We start from the raw sequence: 19,161 nt of genomic DNA, 5'->3' as shown, positions 1-19,161 counted from the left end.
AGTGGGGGGGCAATTAGAGTGATATTGAGGGATTCTGTGGATGGGAGTCAGTGGGTGAGATTCAGGAGGGATGCCTTGGGGAGGGAGTGGTCAGTGGCTTGGATCTTACTGTTCTTTTTACCCTCTTAGGGCCAGAAAGGACAAGCTGGCCCCCCTGGAGAGCCGGTAACTGCCCTCTCCTATACGCCCTTTCCCTGTATCTCCTCCCCTCCCTACACACTTTTCCTTTGTCTGCCAGACCCCATCTTCTTTAGCCCCCTCATCCCCTCACTCACTCTTCTTTCTCTCAGGGCAGTAGTGGCCCCCCTGGAGCTCGGGGATTACCTGGAGGTGGTGAGAAGGGCGAGAGGGTGAGTACAGGGCATGTGTAAGGACTGACTGCCCAGCACTGGTAGGCTCCAGCTCAGGTCCTATGGACCCTGAGTCATGCTCCTGACCGTGGGGACCCCCGATGAGACACCCTCCCAATTCTCTAGCTCTCTGTCACTGCTAGCTGCTCTCAGCAGGCTCATGTGTTCTGCCCCTGATGCCCTGGAAAGACCTCGGGACTGGCCTAGCCAGGCTGGATGAGAATGTGCCAGAGAGGACTCAAGCTCACATCACTTGAAGTCGCCAACATTTATTCAGTGACTACTGCCTGTAGAGCACTGAGGGTGGGAAGATGAAAAATGCCTCTGGCTTCTCTCCCAAAGAGCTCTTGATTTACTAGTGGGGAATGAGATAGCTACACAGGGAAGCCTATTGTACAAGGTAGGAGGTGGTAGAGGCAAAGGAGACCCAGGGAAAGTACCCTAGGAAAACTCAGGAGGGAGAGATCACTTCCAGCTGGGAGAAGTCAAGGAAGGCTTCCTGGAGGAGGTGGCCCCTGAGCTGGGGGAGGGGTCAGAGCTAAGAAAGAAAGTCAAAACAGCGTACACAATGACTACAGCAGTGCAAATAGCAATGGAGCCTCCACCTGGGAGTTCCTCCATATCTGAAACTGGTGGATGAGTAAGCTCCATCAGTGTAGGTCTGCACTTATAGCTGCAGAGAGAGGCCTGGAACCCTGAGAGGAGAGGTGACTTATCCTGGGTCACCCAGCCAGGATATCCTGTAGAAAGAATGAAAACAAAGCCCAACTGAATACTATCTAAATATGCCTTCTTTACTGAGAGCGGACCTTGGCAGTAATGTCAGACTTGGTTGACATGTTACTTTTGTTGGTTTCCTCCTCTTTCCTCTGTTCTTCTCTCTCTTCCTCCTTCTCTTTTTCCTTCCTTCCCTCCCTCTTTCTTTCTTTCTTTCTTTCTTTCTTTCTTTCTTTCTTTCTTTCTTTCTTTCTTTGTTTCTTTCCTTCTTCTTCTTCTTTTTGCGGGGCAATGAGGGTTAAGTAACTTGCCCAGGGTCACACAGCTAGTAAGTATCAAGTGTCTGAGGCAGGATTTGAACTCAGGTCCTTCTGAATCTAGGGCCAGTGCTTTATCCACTGTTCCACCTAGCTGCCTCTCTTTCTTTCTTTCTTTCTTTCTTTCTCCTTCCTTCCTTCCTTCCTTCCTTCCTTCCTTCCTTCCTTCCTTCCTTCCTTCCTTCCTTCCTTCCTTCCTTCCTTCCTTTCTTTCTCTTTGTTATAGGGTATGGCTATTTAGGTAGCAGAATAGGGAAGTATATATATGGAAAGGTCATGTAAAATAATACTATAAAATTTTTCAAAAGAAAATTAAAAACATGACAGGAAAAAGCCAGATATTTGAGAAACGATTTAATAAAAGGGTGAAGTAAATATAAGGGAATTTTTAAATAGATAAAAACATAAAACATTGATCACAAAATGAATGAATGAATGAATAAAGCTTTTATTAAGTGCTTACTATGTACAAAGACCTGGAGATACAAATAGAAAAGTAAGATGGAGACAGTCCCTATTCTTAAGGGGCTCACATTTTTTTTTTATTTAAAAATTTTTAAAAATTTATTTTGTTAAATATTTCCCAATTGCATTAAAATTAAAAAAAACATTTATTTACATTTTTTTTTTGAATTCCAAATTCTCTCCCTCCTTTCTGGTCATCCCTTACCCATTGAGAAGGCAACAATAATATCACATTGATTATACATGTGAAGTCATGCAAAACATATTAGCCATATTGCAAACATACACAGAAAAATAAAGTAAGAATATGTTTCAATCTGTCTTCAGAGTTCATCAGTTGTCTTTCTGGAAACAGATAGAATTTTTCATCCCAAGGCTTAGATCATTGTCTTGATCAGAGTAGCTAAGTCATTCACAGTTGATCATTATACAATATTGCTGTTACTGTGTACAATGTTCTGAATCTGCTCACTTTTCTTTCAATCAGTTCATGTAAATCTTTGTAGGTTTTTCTGAAACTATCCCCCCACCCCCGACATTTCTTATAAGACAATAGCATTCCATCACAATCATATACTACAACTTGTTCAGCCATTCCCCAATTGATGGGCATCCCTTCAATTTCCTATTCTTCATCATCACAAAAAAACCTGATATATAGATGTAGATATAGATATATTGGCTTTATATATATGTATGTGTATATATATGTATATATGTGTGTGTATACACACACACACACACATAAAACCAATAGATCCTTTTCCGTTTTATTTGATCTCTTTGGGTTACAGACCTAGGAGTGGTAGTACTGAGTCAAAGGGTATGCACAATTTTATAGGCATTTGTGCATAGTTCCAAATTGTTCTCCAGGTTGGTTGGACCAGTTCACAACTCTATCAACAGTGCATTAGTGTCCCAATTTTTCCACATCTTCTTTAGCATTTGTCATTTTCTTTTTCTGTCATGTTAGTCAATCTGATAGGTGTGAAGTGGTATCTCAGAATTGTTTTAATTTTAATTTGCATTTTTCTAATCAATAATTATTTAGAGCATTTTTTTTCATGTGACTACTGATAGCTTTGATTTCCTCTTCTGAAAATTGCCTGTTCATATCCTTTGACCATTTATCAATTGGGAAATGATTCTTATTTTTATGAATTTGGCTCAGTTCCCTATATATTTGAGAAATGAGAAGGGGCTCACATTCTAATAGGGGAGATAGCACATATGGGGGGTAGGAGAAAAGTAAGGAAGGGAGAGAGGGGAGAGAGAGAGAGAGAGAGAGAGAGAGAGAGAGAGAGAGAGAGAGAGAGAGAGAGAGAGAGAGATTTCAGAAAATGAATGTCCAAGTTACAAGGTAGTGCAATGGATAGAGCACTGGGCCTGGAGTCCGGAAGACCTGAGTTGAAATTTGGCCTCAGATACTTCCCCTGACAAATCACTTAACCTTTGTTTGCCTCAGTTTCCTTATTTGTAAAATGGGGATAATAATAGCACCCATCTCCCAGGCTGGTTGTGAGGCTCAAATGAGATATTTGGAAGGTGCTTAGCAATGCCCAGCAGGTACTATATAAATGTTAGCTGTTGTTATTATTGTTTTTATTAGAGAGTAGAATGTGAATTATGAATGTATCAGAGAGCTGATGAGTTGTGATATGTCAAGGGGGAACACATTCCTAGGTCCTCAGGAGGGAGGGAGTAGTCAATCTCCAGCCCTGTCTTTACTGCTCTATGTTCTATCTAGCCTTAGTTCTGGACCATTTCCTTGCACCCTGAACCCTGACCTTTTTGTTCCCTAAAGGGGTTCCCTGGAGTGGATGGGCGACCAGGCAGCCCTGGTAACCCTGGAAGTCCTGGTCTGACAGTGAGTAAAGCTTGTGCCCATCACAGTTACTTCTTCCACGGTGTCCTAACTAGAAATTCTGGTTCCTGGGGCAAATGCCGAGGGATGGTGGTGGTTGCAGGTTCAAGGACAGTTCCTTGGTCCCGTTGGGTAGAGTAGCCCACACTGTGTAGGGAAGGGTGATGGCCGGGGGAGGGGGAGCCCTTCTGTGTAGGGCCCACAATGGGCCAGAAAGCTCTGGGATGACGGTGGAGAGGAATTGCATTCAGTGCCCTTGAGATGAGTCCCCTAGAAAATGCTGGCTTGCCCACCCTTGTTATGGTTCTGCTTGTTCCCTTCCCCATGCTCATACCCCTGGCTTACAGACTGATCTCTGGTCTCTGTTCACAGGGCTCTCCTGGCCGACCTGGCCCTCGAGGGGAAGCGGTAAGGAGCATGGCTCCCCCCCACCATGAACTCCCTCGACCCCTTGACGTCCTGTGCCCCTCCTCAGCTTTGTCTGATCCCTTATTTACTCCCCCCAAACCCATATCCCACCTTTAAATGGGACCAGGGATTTGATGTCCGATGATGGACACAAGGGATGCTAGTGACCTCAGGTTGGTCAGATGACTCCTAGTCATTGTCAATTTGGGAAACCTTCATGAAAGAGGAGTTTTACTTTGATTTGTGGGGGGAGCTGGCTACTTCCCATGACCCTTCCTCTGTTTCCTTTTGCTCTTCAGGGGGAACCAGGCCTGCCGGGGCAGAAGGGGGAACCGGTAGGTATTTCTGGGAAGGATGGAGGGCAGTGCCATTACTGGGGGCTGCGGGGAGTAGTGAACACTACCCATGATCTCTCCTCACTGCTCGCTCCTCTAGGGGAAGCCTGGGTCTGTTATCGGAGGAGGAGCAGGACAGCCGGGCAAGAAAGGGGAGCCAGGTGTCCAGGTAGGAGGTTGGGGCTCTGGGACAGCCGCAGTGAGGGAGGGCGGAAGAGCAGACTGGGGGTGGGGAGGGGCAGAAGGGGGAGATTCTCTGGGCTTGCCTCCTGATAGCCCTGTTCCTCTTCTCCTCCCCCCATCCCGTCTCACCCATAGGGACCTCCAGGCCCCCGTGGCTCAGATGGGAACCCAGGCTTGCCAGGACCCCGAGGAACATCGATAAAGGTGTCATCTCTGAACATTCCCCTTTCCTAGCTCCTTCCTGCCAGCGAGTTCTCTCCAGCTGCCTCCCTGCCCCCATGTCCCCTCCTCCCCCCTCCCCACAGTCCCTAGTGGTCTCGGGGGTGGGGATGGGGTGGAGGACAGGCGGTCCTGAAACTTGTGAGGAGGGAAATGGGAGGCTTGAGGGGTGGGGGAGAGAGAGGGATCTCAGGGCCAGGGGCTGGGGTTCCAGATGGTCACTTATGATATGCTTTGCAGGGTGACAAGGGTGATAGAGGAGAGCCGGTGAGTAAATGGGGGCAGGGGGTGCATGAAAGGGCATTGGGAGGAGGGAATGAGAACTGGGGGGGCTCCACCTTCGCTTTACCCTAACAACGTTCTCTCTTCCCAGGGCCTTCCTGGAGTAAGCGGTGGAGGAGTTGGAGGGGGTGATCCAGGGCTGCCGGTGAGTGGGGGGCTATGGAAAGGAGTTGTATAGACTTTTCCTGGGGGAAAGGGTTAAGGGACATATTTCCTGAGGCGAGTTATCAGGGGGCTGTTTCCTCGTAGGTTTGGGTTGTTCTGGGTCTGACCCACTTTCCCCCCTGTGATACCTGTGTTATAACCCTTCTCCTTTCAGGGCCTCCCAGGAAATCCAGGTCCTATGGGCCCCCCTGGCCTCCCTGGGGAGAAAGGAGACAAGGTAAGAATGGGGAAGGAGTTGGGTAAATGTCCCTCGGGATAATTCTGCACACAAGCTCCTCGGTGATCCCCAACCCTTCTCTACTTTGCCCCCTGTGACTTCCCTCACTGATCCCCTCTCCCACCCTCAAATCAAAATTCAGCCATCATTTTTTAAGTATTTACTGTCTAAAGGTCCTTGTGCTAGGTAGTAGGGGAGATAAATAATGTAGGGACAAGGTAGGGAGCCACCAGGAGCTCAGTCTAATAGGTGGATAAGACACAAACACAGATCATTCTAGTGCCCTAGAACATGGCAGATTTCACTGGATAGGGACAGTGCTGGGGGAGGTAGAGGTCCCGGGCCGTCATGGACAGGGCTGCGTCAGGGCAGGCTTCCTGGAGGAGATGGCGTTTGAATTGGGCTTTAAATGATGGACAGGGATTCATCATGGGGTGGGGGACCTTGTTGGCACAGACTGGAGGGGCAAGGCTGGAAAAGGAGGTAGCACCAAATAATAGGGTCTTGAATGCCAAATAGAGAAGTTAAAACTTTACCTGGTAGGTACCATCACAGCTCAAGTCAAGAAACATTTATTAAACACCTAATGGATACAAAGCACTATCCTCAAGGCTTGGGGAAGATACAAGGTGGTGTGAGAGGCAGGTTGAGAGAGTGAAAAAAACACATGATTTGGGGCAATAGGACCTGGGTTCAAATCCTGATTCTGCTAACTTATTTCCACCTCTGGATCTCAACTTTCCTCTGACAAAGGGAGGGGACTGGAAAATCTGTGATGCTGTGATAAGACCCCTGCCCTTCTGGAACTCACAGTCTAATGGGAGGGAAGGTGGGACTGACCTTCTCTTACTTTCCCCTCTGACCTTTTCACTGACCCTTGGGCCTGTGTATCCATTGGCTAAAACTGAAATAAGGGCTCTTCCCACCCTTCCGTGTGTCCTCCTGGGAGTCTCTCATACCCACCCTGACATACCCCAACACTCCCGGTCCTCAGGGTGAAGGCGAAACTGGACTTCCGGGGCTCCCAGGTCGACAAGGGAACCCAGGAGACAGAGTGAGTGGGGCCCTGAGCAGAAGGGTGGGGAGGGGAAGGCAGACCCCAAATTTGGGGGTGTGGTGCCTGGTCAGGGCTTGGAGAGAGGAGGAGGGGGTGGAGATGGTGCTCCCTTGGTTGGCATCTTAGCAGTGCAGGGACACGGAGTGTTGGGGAGGGACATGCAAGGATGCAAGTTCCTTGGATTACCCCCATTATTGCAGTATCCTCCTCCCTGTCTGAGTAACCCATGATCCCTCCCTCATTCTAGGGTCCTCGAGGACCACCAGGAGAACCTGGAAGCAAAGTGAGTGTTGGGGGAGGGTAGGGAAAGCAACTGTGGTGGGGGTGGGGCAAAACACTGGGATTTATTTCATCTGTCAGTACCCCTGTGGGGAGCCCAGTCATGGATGGTGTGAGGGGGAGGGTGGGATGAGAGGGGATGGGTGAAAAGTGGTCCAGGAGGAGGGCTGGGCCAAGGATCTGAGGCTGAGTCGAAGGGCTGGCGCTTCCCTACCTGTTCACCCGTGACCTTAGCCATTCTCTCTTTCAGGGAGACCCGGGCCTACCAGGGTTTTCTGGGGAGGTTGGAGAGAAGGTGAGTCCATATGCTGGGTTGGGGGAATGGTTCTGGGAGACTGGGGATGGACATGGTGGTGAGGGGCATCCGTGAAGAGAGCCCGTGGGTGGTGAGGCTGGAGCTTCCCTGGATATGTGGTCCCCATGATCCAGCCAGGAAACAGCTTGGGGAAGTCTGCACCTCTCCCTTCCCCTTTACTGGCTGTGTGGGCTTGGGCAAGTCACTCTCACTCCTTTGAGCCTGAGTTACCTCCCTTCTAAATTGGGGGACTCAATTCTAACCCTCCTACCTCACTGGGCTATCTCATGGAAAGCACCATAAACCTGAGAGCTAAGTGGACTATCTTTTCTCTGCCATCAGGGTGATCGAGGCCCCCCGGGTCCACCAGGGCTGCAGGTAGGTCCCTTCTGTGCTGCTCCGGTCCCCTTTCTCACTCCCCACCCACTCCGGGAGCTTGGGAACCATTTCCCAGGCATCTTGCCTACTGGTGGGCTTCAGGAACTGCTGAAGGAATATCTCTTTTTATTTTATTTCTTTGTGAAGCAATGGGGGTTAAGTGACTTACCCAGGGTCACACAGCTAGTAAGTGTCAGTTGTCTGAGACGGGATTTGAACTCAGGTCTTCCTGAATCCAGGGCTGGTGCTTTATTCACTGCACTACTAAGCTGCCCCTGAAGGAATATCTCTTGACCCAGGAGGTCCCAGGGTGGTACGATGGGAAGGTTCCTGAATGGGGAATCTTCTGGCCCGGGTTCAGATCCCAGCTCAGTCCTTGACTCACTGTGTGAGTTGGAGAGGCAGTGTGATGTCATGGAAGGAGCCCAGGGTTTGGATCCAAAGATCTGAGTGTGGGGGGAATGGAAGAGGGGTGGCAATCGGGCCCTAAGGCATCTTGGGTAAGTCACTTCCCTTCCCTCCTAAAGGGGAGAGTTGAACTTAGACCTCCAATGTCTCTTCTGGTGCCAAGTCCTATAATTCCCAAGCCCCTTCCTCTTTCCTGGTCTGTATTTCTTTCCTGGCACAAATGAGAGAGTTGATGGGGAGTTCTCAGATCCCTCTAACTCAGGCACGTTGGGGTTCTCAGATTGGTCGGATAAGGTAGCCTCTGTGTTGGGGGCAGGGTATCTGCCAGTCAGTCTCCCCTTCCAAATCCCTCCTCCCTTCTCCTTTCCCAATCCCCTTGGGTCCTCTGGTCCCAGATTCCCCGGCAGACAATGGCGCTGTTAGAGCCAACTTGTACCTCCAGAATTCTCTCAGTTCTTCCAAGCCCCCTTTCCTAATCCCCTCACGGTCTCCTTGTTCCCCCAAACACTTTCCTGTTGCCCTGAACCCCACCCCAAGTTCCTTGGATTACCCCCATTATTGCAGTATCCTGTCTTTGAGGATATTTGCCACCCCACCCTCCCCGTGCCCACCATGTCTTGCAGTCCTGCCCTCATGACTAGGCTGGTCCCAGAGAGGGCTGCTTCCTAGGCCCCCTTCTTCCTCCAAGTGTATCCTTTTTTTGGGGGGGCATTCCCCTTCTGAGCACACCAGAGGAGATCCGGCCCATCTGGAATGTGCCCATAGCACACAGCACACTGAGCAGGCTCTAAAGAGGAGGCCATGCATGATGGTAGGCCATGTAGGCTAGAACGTGTTGGGAGGAACACTGAGCAGAGCACCTAGATAGGCAGACAGACCCTAGAAGCTGGAACTGAAGAGCAGGGGGCTTATGGGAGGTACAGTGTGCCTGGAACACTTGAGAAGGTGCAGAGTGCAGAGTGTACTCAAGGGAGCAGCTTGTGAACAGGAGGTTTTCCTGCCCTGCCCTTCATTGACTCTTGCCCTAGGGGGAAAGTGGGTGTCCTAGGAAGAAGTCACCCCTCCTTAGGGTCTGTGTCTCTCAACAGGGGGAGCCCGGCTTGTCAGGGAGACCTGGGGCTGAGGGCCAAGAGGTGAGTGTGGGGAATGAGTGAGAAGGGATGGGGAAAGAGGGGTGGTTGAGGTGGGGGAAGAGGAAGATGGGAGATAGGTGCTGTATCCCCCTTTCCCCATCCTCTCCCTGAAAAGATCTGCTCTGTGCTTTCACAGGGACCCCCAGGACCAGCTGGTCGAAGAGGAGAGAAGGTAGCTCAGAGTTCAAGTCAGGCTAAGTCCCACAAGGCTGGCCCTGACCCCCATGCCCCTTTAGACACTGATCCTGTACCCCAAATCTTTAGACTGTTGGGGAATATGTCCCATTTGGAGGCCTGAGCTCCTTCCTTACCCATGCCTCAGTTTCCCTGTATGTATATGGGAAGGGACCGTGTCCCAGTGGAATCCCATCTTCATCCTATCCCTCCCCCCATTTTAGGGAGAACCTGGGGAGCCTGGAAAACCTGGGCAGATCTTGGTGAGTAAGGGTGCTGGGGGGCGGGGACCTCTGAGGGTAAGGTAATGACCCAGGGCCCTTCTTCTGGCACACCCAGCTACCCCTTAAAGAGCAGAATGTGCCGTCCCCACCCCCACCCCCGAAATCCAACATTCCTTGTTAATCAGTGTGTCCTGAAGGGTCCCAACATCCTTATTTCTGTTTGGTTTCAGGGATTCGATGGTACTGGAGTAAAAGGAGAGAAGGTGGGGGAAGGCCTGGGGTCATTGGGAGCTTTGGAGGGTCTGACTCCTTGACATCCTGGAGGGGGTGTCAGAGGGCCCTGGGTCAGGAGGGTTGGTTGTCTTGGGAGAGGGCTGCAGAACGAAGAGAGGATGTTTGGAATAATGAGAATAAAGGGAGCCCAAGGGTGGGGTTCGAGGCTACAGGGAGGTATGTCGGGGGCTTGTGGGGTATCTAAAGACCATGAGGGAATTTCAGGGCTGGGGGTGCTTATAGCACTGAGACAGCTCGGAGGGTAGAAGTTGGTCTAACATCTCTATCATCCGCAGGGAAATCTGGGACCAGAGGGACCCAGGGGAATCCCAGGACCCAAAGGGGATCGGGTGAGTAGGTGGAAGGGAGAAGGGATTTGGAAGATGTGGTCACTTGGATTTCTCTAACCCACCTCTTGCCTTCATCTCTTTTCCTTTAGGGTCTACCTGGAGTTGGTATTCCTGGGGATCCTGGCCCCAAAGGGGAGCCTGGAGAGCGAGTAAGTGACTGGGAGGATGAGGAGCTGTGGGCAGAAGGGGAGAAAGAGGATTCCCAAGGAGACTCCAATGCTCACATTCCAACTTTGTCTCTCTCCACCCTCACAGGGTGCCATTGGCCTCACAGGCAGAGCTGGGCCCAAGGTGAGTGTACATGCCTATGTCTGTGACTGTGGCTGTTCAAAAGACATTTATTAAGTACCTACTAAATGCAAAGCATCATGTGTTTGTCTGTATGTGTCTATGTGTCTGAGATTCTCAAGCCTGAGACTCCTAACTCTGGCCTTGTCCGCAGGGCGATGCTGGGGCTTCAGGAGAGAAAGGGGAGTCCGGACGAGCAGGGCCCCCAGGACCCATTGGCCCTCGAGGGAGAGATGTAAGATGGAGGGAATTCCAGGAGTGAGGTCATGGTTGTGTGGGCTGAGGGGAGCTTGGGAGATGACTGGGAATTGGAAGGATGGTAATGTTGGGGGGTTGGAGGGGGCTGGTGGGAAAAGTATATATAGCCATGGGGTCAGCAATGAGGGTGAGGGAAAGGGGAGCATGACCAAGGAAGAATTTGCTGTCTTCTCCCACAGGGTGAACCTGGAGAGAAGGGGGATGAGGGCCCTGTGGTAAGATGTTCCCCACCCACCCAACTCTCACTCCTGCCCAGCCATAGGGCTCTTCACTCAGCACTGATCTTTGACCTCTCAACTACAGCTAAAGCTACAAAATAGGCCAGTCTTTGACTGGGGAAAACCCTCCCAAGGTCACTTTGTCCTTTTTCCCTTCCTCTAGCCAAGCAAGTTCAGGGTCGGAGTGGGGCTCCCTGTCTCATCCCTGCAAAGTCTGAGACCTCTTCTCAAAGACAGAAGCACAGGCCTCAAACTCTGTTGTCTCCTGGGTCTCTGTTTCTCTAGATCTCTGTGACTTTCTGTTAATTTTTATGTTTGTCTCTGTCTATCTGTGTCTCTCTAGCTGGGGAAAGCCCTTTTCTACATTTGTTTCTATCTGTCTCTATTCCTGTAATTCTGTGTTTTTGTTTCCAGGGTGAGACAGGTCTGCCTGGAAAGCCTGGAGACCGGGGTCTTCGGGTAAGTAGGGCTTTCTCCCAGCCTTGATGTTTCCCCCAGTATGTCAGGCCGAGGAGTGTGAGTGTGTGTGTGTGTGTGTGTGTGTGTGTGTGTGTGTGTGTGTGTGTGATGGGAGAGATCAGAGTCTCTCCAAGAATTTGAGATCTTAGAAAGGAGGGCAAGATTCTCATGAAGGCTAAGGATGGGAGAGGGAGCTTCATTCTTGCGGTGTGCCTTGGGTCTTGGGGGCGGTCTCTGAACCCTATTTTTTCATATCTATCCAGGGGCCCCCAGGCATTCGGGGCACACCAGGTGAGAAGGGAGACCAAGGTGATCCTGGAGAGGATGGACGAAATGTAAGTCTTCCACCACAGCCTTTGTCATCTCTTTTTCCGTTACATCATGTTCCCCACCTTCTAAAATTCCTCCCTTTGCTCCTGCATGACCCCTCCCCACTCCTCTTTTCACAACCAGGGCAGTCCAGGACCAATGGGTTTCAAAGGTGAACGTGGAGAACCGGTGAGTGATCCTCCCCTGGGGTATGTGGAGTGCTGGGGATTGGGGTAGGGAGTGGGGTCTCTTATCAGGGGTGAGCTCTCATCCCCTGAGTATATAAAGGGGGATGAGGAATGTCCAGAAGGAAGCTGAGGAGAGAGTTGGGGCCACATCTAGGGGCTGAGGTAAAGGAATCCAGGCAGCACCCCCAAGTAGTCCCTCTCCCTGACCTGTCTGATCCCAACTGATTGCTTCCATAGGGCCCGCCAGGACCCCCTGGGAGATCGGTAAGTTGGGAGTTTGTACTTCCTCCAGAGCCCTGCTTTATCCTATGGTATCTTTTTTAATTAAAATGAACAAATTTTAATTAGCAAAATTGTCATTTCAAATTAAAATGAGCAAAAATGTTAATTTCAGTGAGCAAACATTTATTTTCTCTCCCTTCCATCTGTTAGTGGATCTGTAAATTAGTCTAGCTCTTCTGGAAAGCAATTTGCAACTATCCCCCCAAAGTGAATAAACTGCATGACCTTTGACCCATCAATACCTCCCTTGGTTTCCCCTAGGCATCCGCTGCATGTCCCCATATCTCCCTGTATTCCCCCAAGATCCCTTCCTTATCAATGACACTTCTTGTTTCCCCTCCCATGTTCCCTCACGCTCCTGTATCCTGTGTCCCTCCCATGCCTTTCTCACCCTCTGTTCCATTGCCCCCTTGCCTATAGGTGGGTCCAGAGACTGGAATTCCAGGGGTTGGAGAGAAAGGATTGAAGGTACCAGTCCCTGGTGTGTGTGTGTGTGTGTGTGTGTGTGTGTGTGTGTGTGTGTGTGTGTGTGGTGATGGGGGAGGGCCCAGGAGGACTCTGGGGGGCTTTGCCCATGGACACCAAGGAGGGGTTTCCCTCTTCCTACAGCATTTGCTGCTCCCTGACTGATTATGGGGCCTCAGTGGACCACCCTCACACCAATGCTTCTCTTGTTCCAGGGGGATCCTGGTGACCCTGGAGAGGATGGGCCTCGGGGCCCCAAGGGTGATGCTGGACCCCCAGGAGCTCCTGGGGAGAGGGTCTGTATCAGGAGGATCTCTGGGGAGTGGGGAGAGTGGGTACTGGGGCTCTTGGAAAGATCCCTGTACTATCTCCTTATCTCATAGAGGGGTTAGTCAGTCAATGGGCATTTATTTTATTTTATTTCTATTTAGAATTTTATTTTTCCCCCAATTACATGTAAAAGCAATTTTAATGTCCATTTTAAAAACTTTGTGTTCCAAATTATCTTCCTCCCTTCCTCCCTCCCCTCCCCTTAAGAAATCAAGCAATTCAATATAAGTTATACATGTGTAGTCAGGCAAAACATATCCACATAAGTCAGATTGTGAAAGAAAACAGACAAAAAAAAACTTTAGAAAAAAGGAACTAAAAAAATTACGCTTCAATCTGTATTTAGACACCATCAATTCTTTCTCTGGAGTTGGATTGCATTTTTCATAAGTCCTTCAGATCAATAGACATTTATTAAGCGATTACTGTATAAATGCTGGGAATCCAAAGACAGGCAAAAACATGGTTGCTGCCTTCAAGGGACTTAAACTCTAATGGAGGAGGCAAAATGTAAATGCCTCTGTACAGAGAAGATAGATTCAGTGTAAACAGGAGGCGGTCTCGGAGGGGAGGTGTGAGCCATGGGGGAACGGACTTGAAGGAAGCCGAAAAAGCCAGGAATTGGAAGTGAGGATAGAGAACAGTGCGAGCTATAGGAAATAAGGAGGGCTGAGAGGAGGTGATCAGGGATCCTAGAAGAAGTGAGGCTTGGGGAGCTGGCCAAGAGGCTCATGGCTTCCTCTTGAATCCGCCTCTGCCCTTCTTCCTCACAGGGGGCTGAAGGCTTGCGAGGTCCCCCTGGATCCCGGGTGAGTGCATCCTCCTCATCCTCATCATTTTCTTTCCCTACTTCCTCAACTTTCCTGTCTTCTGACTAGTACCTTATGCTTGTTTTTTTCAGGGAGATGCAGGTGACCGGGGCCCTGCTGGGGAGAAGGTGAGGAGCCGTGCCCCACCCCCGTCTGGGTGCAAGGGGATGGTGAAGATGGCCTCTTGGGGCCTCCTCTCCCCCAGGGCTGGTGGGGGGTGTGGTGGCGGGAGAGGCGCCTCACTCCTTCTCATCTGCCTACTTCTGAGAGGCAGGTCGGGGACGACTGTTGGGGCGGGTTGTCACACACTGCTCTTTTCCCTCCCCAGGGTGAGCGGGGAACCCCTGGGTTGGATGGTCGGAATGGACTGGATGGGAAACCAGGAGCAGTAGGAGCCCCTGGACTGAGGGTGAGTCTGAGAGTCATGGGGGACGTGGGCTTGGGCATCCCCGTCTGACTTGGTCCCATCCTTCCAAGGGCACTTGGCCTTCCGGCCCTGTTCTACTGGGCATCCCGAGGCTGGACTTCAGGGCCCACCCCGCTTCAGTAAAGAAGTTCCATCCTACCTCTCCCCATAGCATATGGAGGAAATAGAGGGAGGAGTCTAAGAAGACCCAGAGGCCCCAAGTCAGTTTTCCCTATTTCAGAGAGACCCCAGACTCAGGATCTGATCTGCAAGGCTTCTTCTCCTCTTTCACATAGCGGATCCCTCATCTTTCTCTGATAAAAGATGTCCCCCCACACTACACCCACCCACATAGTGACCAAGAATCTGGACATGTTGGCCACATGACACAAGGACCCTCTGGTTACCAGGCACACTGACCCTATCGTCCCTGGGCACAGTGACCCTGGAAACCGCTCACTTCCACCTCTCTCTCCCCAGGGTGACACTGGCAAAGCTGGGGAGCCTGGAAGAGATGTGAGTTTAGCCCTAGGGGCAGGGTACTGTCCATGGCTTTGTCCCCAGTGTGCCCATGGGTCAGTTTAGGGGCCCCTAGGAGAGGAGGGAAGAGAGAACAGAAAGGGGCAAGAAGGGAAAAAGAGAGCAGGGGTGTGGGAGAGGAGGGAAGTCTCTCTTGGGTCAGGGAGCTCTGGGGAGCCCTTTCCTTTCAGTGGTGTGTGTGCATGTGTGTGTGTGTGTGTGTGTGTGTGTGTGTGTGTGTGTGTGGTCTCATCTCTCCTTTGGGGGAAGCCTCTGTCCAGTCCTTGGGGGAGGGGACCCTTTGGGGGGTTGGAGAAGGGGGTGGTCCCTCCCTCCCCACATCAACATCCAGGGACTGTTGCAGGGACTCCCAGGCCTGAGAGGAGAACAGGGACCTTCTGGGCCTCCTGGTCTTCCTGGAGTGACCGTAAGTATCCAGGGCTCGAGGCCTCATCCCCTTCCTGTTCCCTCTGATGTTGGAGTCCTTGGCTAATCTTGGGATTTTTAAGCCTGGCCGGGTGGGCATTATGGGTTGTGAATCTGACCCTGGTCCCTGAAGGATGTCTAACCTTATTTTCCAACATTGTCTGATTTCACTCTCACAGGGGAAACCTGGAGATGATGGCAAACCGGGGCTGAATGGGAAAAACGTGAGTCTGGGGTGACCCTGGGAGGAGGTACTCTGTACCCAGAATGGTTCATAGCATGTACAACCACGTATGGGCAGTCTTCCTGAGCATGCAGTCAGATGGGCTCATGTAGTCGCTCTCCATCATCACACTGAGTCATATTATAACATGCCTCCAGGCACCTGGGGGTAGGGAACCCCATACCCTGGACTGATGTTATATCTTCTTCCTGCACTCAGGGAGAACCTGGAGACCCTGGAGAAGATGGGAGGAAGGTAAAGAGCCCCACCCCCCTTACCCAGCACCGGGGACCAGCCCTGATCATTCCCCTTCCCTCCACCCCCATCTCCACTCAGTGGGACCCGAGCCTGGGGGCTGCTGGTCTGAGGTGTCTGTCTCTATTAGGGTGACAAGGGTGAAGCTGGAGCCCCTGGAAGAGATGTGAGTTGCCCCTCCTTTGAGATGATCCTTCCCCCTGCCAATCTCTCAGTGCATGACCCCTTGACCCCCCCCCCCCTTTCCCTAGGCCACCTTTGCCTCTTTCCTGGAACTCTCTGAGTCCCTTGAGTAGTCAGTCCCTTTTGGGCTCCATCATTTCTTGGGTGGGGGAGGGCATGTGAGGGTGAGGTAGGAGTACTTGGGGATAGAGGGGACTGTCGGTGACCTGTGCTTTGTTATCTCCAGGGTCGGGATGGTTCCAAAGGTGATCGTGGGGATGTAGGAAACCCAGGACTACAGGGTCCCCCTGGGCTGCCTGGCCCAGTTGGCCCCCCAGGCCAGGTACTTTCTCTATATCTACTGTATACATATGAGCCCATTCTGGGCATCAGGGAAAAGATGGACCACACAGGGAAACTGAGTTTGGAGAGGAGATCCAGGATCCTGGCTCCTTTCCTAAGACCTGGAGGCTCTGGGCAGCTAGGTGGTGCAGTGGATAGAGCACTGGCCCTGAATTCAGGAGGACCTGAGTTCAAATCCAGCCTAAGACACTTGACACTTACTAGCTACGTGACCCTAGACAAGTCACTTAACCCTCATTGCCTTGCAAAAAAAACCCCCAAAAACTTAGACATGCACTAGCTTTGTGACCCTGGGCATGTCACTTAACCCTAATTGCCTAAGAAAAGATCCCCCCCAAAAAACCTGTAGGCTCTTTCTCAGGTGGGGTGGGGGCAGGAAGGGAGGGGTATAAAACAACTCCCTCCTCCCACATCACTCAGTTTCTCCATGTGTCTTAGGGTTTTCCAGGTGTTGCTGGGAGTCCAGGGCCCAAGGTAAGTTTTCCTGGGAAGGGGAAAGAGATCACCTAAGTGGGAGAGGCCCCTTGGAGGCTGACGCCTTCTCTCCCTTCCGCCTTCTCCCCTATAGCTCTCTGTTAGCTGAATTGACACTCTTCCCCTTTTATTCTCAGGGTGACCGAGGAGAAGCAGGAGCTAGAGGTGAACAGGTGAAATTCCTCCTTCCTTTCCCAGCTGTCCCTGCTCTGCCCTCTCTGGGGCCTCTTTCTTACCAGGTGGGCTGGCCCCCCCCCCCTCTCTCATGAGCCTGAGCCCCATGCACCCGTGCAGATGGAACGTGACAAGCATCTCCACACATTCCCCCATCTTACACAGATGTGTGTGCACACACTCATGCACACACACACACACACACACACACACACACACACACACACACAGAGTCCCATCACCCCGTGGTCGCAGAAAGCACTACAGGGGTGTGGCCATGTGCACACCTGCTCCTTCCTGCCCACCTGGCCCACATTGCCTCCTCCTATACACAATCACCCTCTTCCAGGGGCCCACAAAGACTTCTCTGTGTTTGCTCTTGGCTTCCTAGGAAAGTGGCAAGAGGGGGAGATTCCTGGGAATAAGAGATGGGAAAGGAAGGGGCTGTCTACGGCCTCCTGGTCTCCGGGAGTCCAGGCCTTGGTCTGACAGTAACTCCTTTCTTGGACCAATCATAGCAGGGCAGCATGGCTGGGAGCCCCGCTTTGTGTGGACCATGGCAGGGGCTTGGGAAAAGAGGGAAGCTGCTGGGGTCATCACCTACCCTACTCTCCCCCTTTTTTAGGGACTCCCTGGAGAGCGTGGCCTGAAAGGAGAATCAGGCTCTGTGACAGTAAGTGTGACACTAGAAGGGGAAGTGGTAGATGTGTATGGGGTTGGCCCCAATGAAGGGGGAAGACATGGGATCATAACCTCCCATCTTCTGTGTCTCCTCAGAACATAGAGCAATCCCTGGAGTCCCTTGGCCTCAGGGTAAGATGTTGGGAGAGTTGGGGGGTGGAAACTGTGAGGGAAGAGCGAGTGCCCATGGGATAGATGGGTCAGCCATCCACAGCAGGGAAGGACCTCAGACAAGGGAGTGAGTGCCCAGAGGGAGAGGAGGGGGCACCTTAGGGGGATAAGAGACACTGATATCCCTGGGAACAGGTGAAATGACAAGTTTCCTCGCAGGGTAGGGCAGGGCAGGGCAGTCCTCTGGTGGGAGAAGGGTGCTTATGGGAGTGGTAAATACTTGGGGCCCCTGGTGACACACCCGGGGCTGTGTGGCAGCCCTAATTTCCCATTCAATCCCTGTGTGGGTGGCTCTTCTCCAATTCCCTTCATCCCTTCCAAGGTGCCTACACTTCGACAAATTGTGAAAGAAAGCTCAGAGGGCTTCTTTGGCATCGCTGGCCCAGATCGAGGCCACAAAGGGGAGCCTGGAGAGCGTGGGCCAGTGGGCAAGGAGGCAAGTGGGAGAGGTGGGGATGATGCTGATGGCAGGGGAGCAGTGTGGCATAGTGATAAGGGTATTGATTTTTGGGGGGGGGCAGGGAGACAATCGGGGTTAATTGACTTGGCCAAGGTCACACAGCTAGTAAGTGTCTGAGGCCATATTTGAACTCAGGTCCTCCTGACTCCCAAACCGGTGTTCTATCCCAAGGGCATTGAATTTTGAGTTAGCAGTCCATAGTTTGAATTCTAGTTCTATGTGACCTTGAATACATGATTTTTCTGGCCTTCTCTTTCCTCATCTGAAAAATGAGGGAGTCAGACTTTGCTTTCCTTTCCAGGGCTGGAATCCATGGTCCACTATCACAAGGGACCAGTGATTTAGGCCCTTCCAGGAATGTGGCAAGTGCAGCCACAGCCACAGGGGAGTTAGTTGTGTTGGACCTTCCTACAAGGGGTTCTGGGGTCAGGGGCCCCTTGGGGGCTCATGGAGTCATTCTTCTTCCCTAGGGGCCTGTCGGCTTGACCGGAGAGCGAGGCCCCAAGGGGGACAGAGGAGACACGGGCCCCCCTGGACCTCCAGGCCATTCTCTTATCGAGAGGGGATCGCCTGGTCCCCCGGGTCAGCCTGGGGAACCAGGCAAACCTGGTATCCCTGGGCTTCCAGGCCGAGCAGGAGAGCTGGGTGAGGCCGGACGACCAGGGGAGAGGGTGAGGATGAGGGGTGAGGTGATGAGTGTGGTGTCTCCACTGGGGAGTGGGGAGGGAGCAAAAACAGGGGCAGGAGGGAGGGGTGGGGTGGGGAAGGGTTGACCCCTGACAGCCCCATCTCATGTCCATGTGGGGAGGGGGGATAGAGGAGGGAAGCATGGGGGTGGGACGAGCCTGATTGCCCGGATGCTGTGGGGAGGACTGAGAGATGAGAGCAGGGGCAGGAGGGGTGGGGAGGGGAGGCCTAGTGCTTGACACAATCCCCACCCTAGTACTTGCTTTTTCAGGGGGAGCGTGGAGAGAAGGGGGAGCGCGGTGAACAGGTGAGTAGGGCTGAGTGTCTGGAGCGCCCAGGAGGCTCTGTCCGGGAAGAGGGGGGGATGGAGAAGTGACTCTTCATTTCATCCACAGGGCAGAGACGGCTTACCGGGTCCTCCTGGTCCCCCCGGGCCAAAGGTGAGGCGCCCCCAGATGTCC

General features: G+C 51.9%; 1 protein-coding gene across 1 annotated transcript in view; it reads left to right on the top strand.

The window, feature by feature from the left end:
- Positions 1-19,161, top strand: part of COL7A1 (collagen type VII alpha 1 chain) — a 57,952-nt gene that overhangs the window by 18,150 nt on the left and 20,641 nt on the right. Inside the window, exons 31-76 of the mRNA XM_043977187.1 lie at positions 130-165; positions 291-350; positions 3,654-3,716; positions 4,086-4,121; positions 4,421-4,456; positions 4,557-4,625; positions 4,775-4,843; positions 5,099-5,125; positions 5,232-5,285; positions 5,460-5,522; positions 6,517-6,576; positions 6,827-6,862; positions 7,109-7,153; positions 7,496-7,531; positions 9,028-9,072; positions 9,209-9,244; positions 9,471-9,509; positions 9,701-9,733; positions 10,040-10,093; positions 10,183-10,242; positions 10,349-10,384; positions 10,536-10,616; positions 10,819-10,854; positions 11,272-11,316; positions 11,580-11,651; positions 11,770-11,814; positions 12,051-12,077; positions 12,516-12,563; positions 12,776-12,856; positions 13,664-13,699; positions 13,792-13,827; positions 14,028-14,108; positions 14,586-14,621; positions 14,989-15,051; positions 15,230-15,274; positions 15,493-15,528; positions 15,659-15,694; positions 15,938-16,033; positions 16,492-16,527; positions 16,665-16,700; positions 17,327-17,374; positions 17,479-17,514; positions 17,876-17,989; positions 18,484-18,684; positions 18,972-19,007; positions 19,096-19,140. Of these exons, the coding sequence (XP_043833122.1) occupies positions 130-165; positions 291-350; positions 3,654-3,716; positions 4,086-4,121; positions 4,421-4,456; positions 4,557-4,625; positions 4,775-4,843; positions 5,099-5,125; positions 5,232-5,285; positions 5,460-5,522; positions 6,517-6,576; positions 6,827-6,862; positions 7,109-7,153; positions 7,496-7,531; positions 9,028-9,072; positions 9,209-9,244; positions 9,471-9,509; positions 9,701-9,733; positions 10,040-10,093; positions 10,183-10,242; positions 10,349-10,384; positions 10,536-10,616; positions 10,819-10,854; positions 11,272-11,316; positions 11,580-11,651; positions 11,770-11,814; positions 12,051-12,077; positions 12,516-12,563; positions 12,776-12,856; positions 13,664-13,699; positions 13,792-13,827; positions 14,028-14,108; positions 14,586-14,621; positions 14,989-15,051; positions 15,230-15,274; positions 15,493-15,528; positions 15,659-15,694; positions 15,938-16,033; positions 16,492-16,527; positions 16,665-16,700; positions 17,327-17,374; positions 17,479-17,514; positions 17,876-17,989; positions 18,484-18,684; positions 18,972-19,007; positions 19,096-19,140 (2,445 nt within the window). The remainder of the gene's footprint in view (positions 1-129; positions 166-290; positions 351-3,653; positions 3,717-4,085; positions 4,122-4,420; positions 4,457-4,556; positions 4,626-4,774; positions 4,844-5,098; positions 5,126-5,231; positions 5,286-5,459; positions 5,523-6,516; positions 6,577-6,826; positions 6,863-7,108; positions 7,154-7,495; positions 7,532-9,027; positions 9,073-9,208; positions 9,245-9,470; positions 9,510-9,700; positions 9,734-10,039; positions 10,094-10,182; positions 10,243-10,348; positions 10,385-10,535; positions 10,617-10,818; positions 10,855-11,271; positions 11,317-11,579; positions 11,652-11,769; positions 11,815-12,050; positions 12,078-12,515; positions 12,564-12,775; positions 12,857-13,663; positions 13,700-13,791; positions 13,828-14,027; positions 14,109-14,585; positions 14,622-14,988; positions 15,052-15,229; positions 15,275-15,492; positions 15,529-15,658; positions 15,695-15,937; positions 16,034-16,491; positions 16,528-16,664; positions 16,701-17,326; positions 17,375-17,478; positions 17,515-17,875; positions 17,990-18,483; positions 18,685-18,971; positions 19,008-19,095; positions 19,141-19,161) is intronic.

The sequence above is a fragment of the Dromiciops gliroides genome, chromosome 1, assembly GCF_019393635.1.
Source record: "Dromiciops gliroides isolate mDroGli1 chromosome 1, mDroGli1.pri, whole genome shotgun sequence".
Lineage (NCBI taxonomy): Eukaryota > Metazoa > Chordata > Mammalia > Microbiotheria > Microbiotheriidae > Dromiciops > Dromiciops gliroides.
This window is presented reverse-complemented; position numbering and strand designations above follow the sequence as displayed.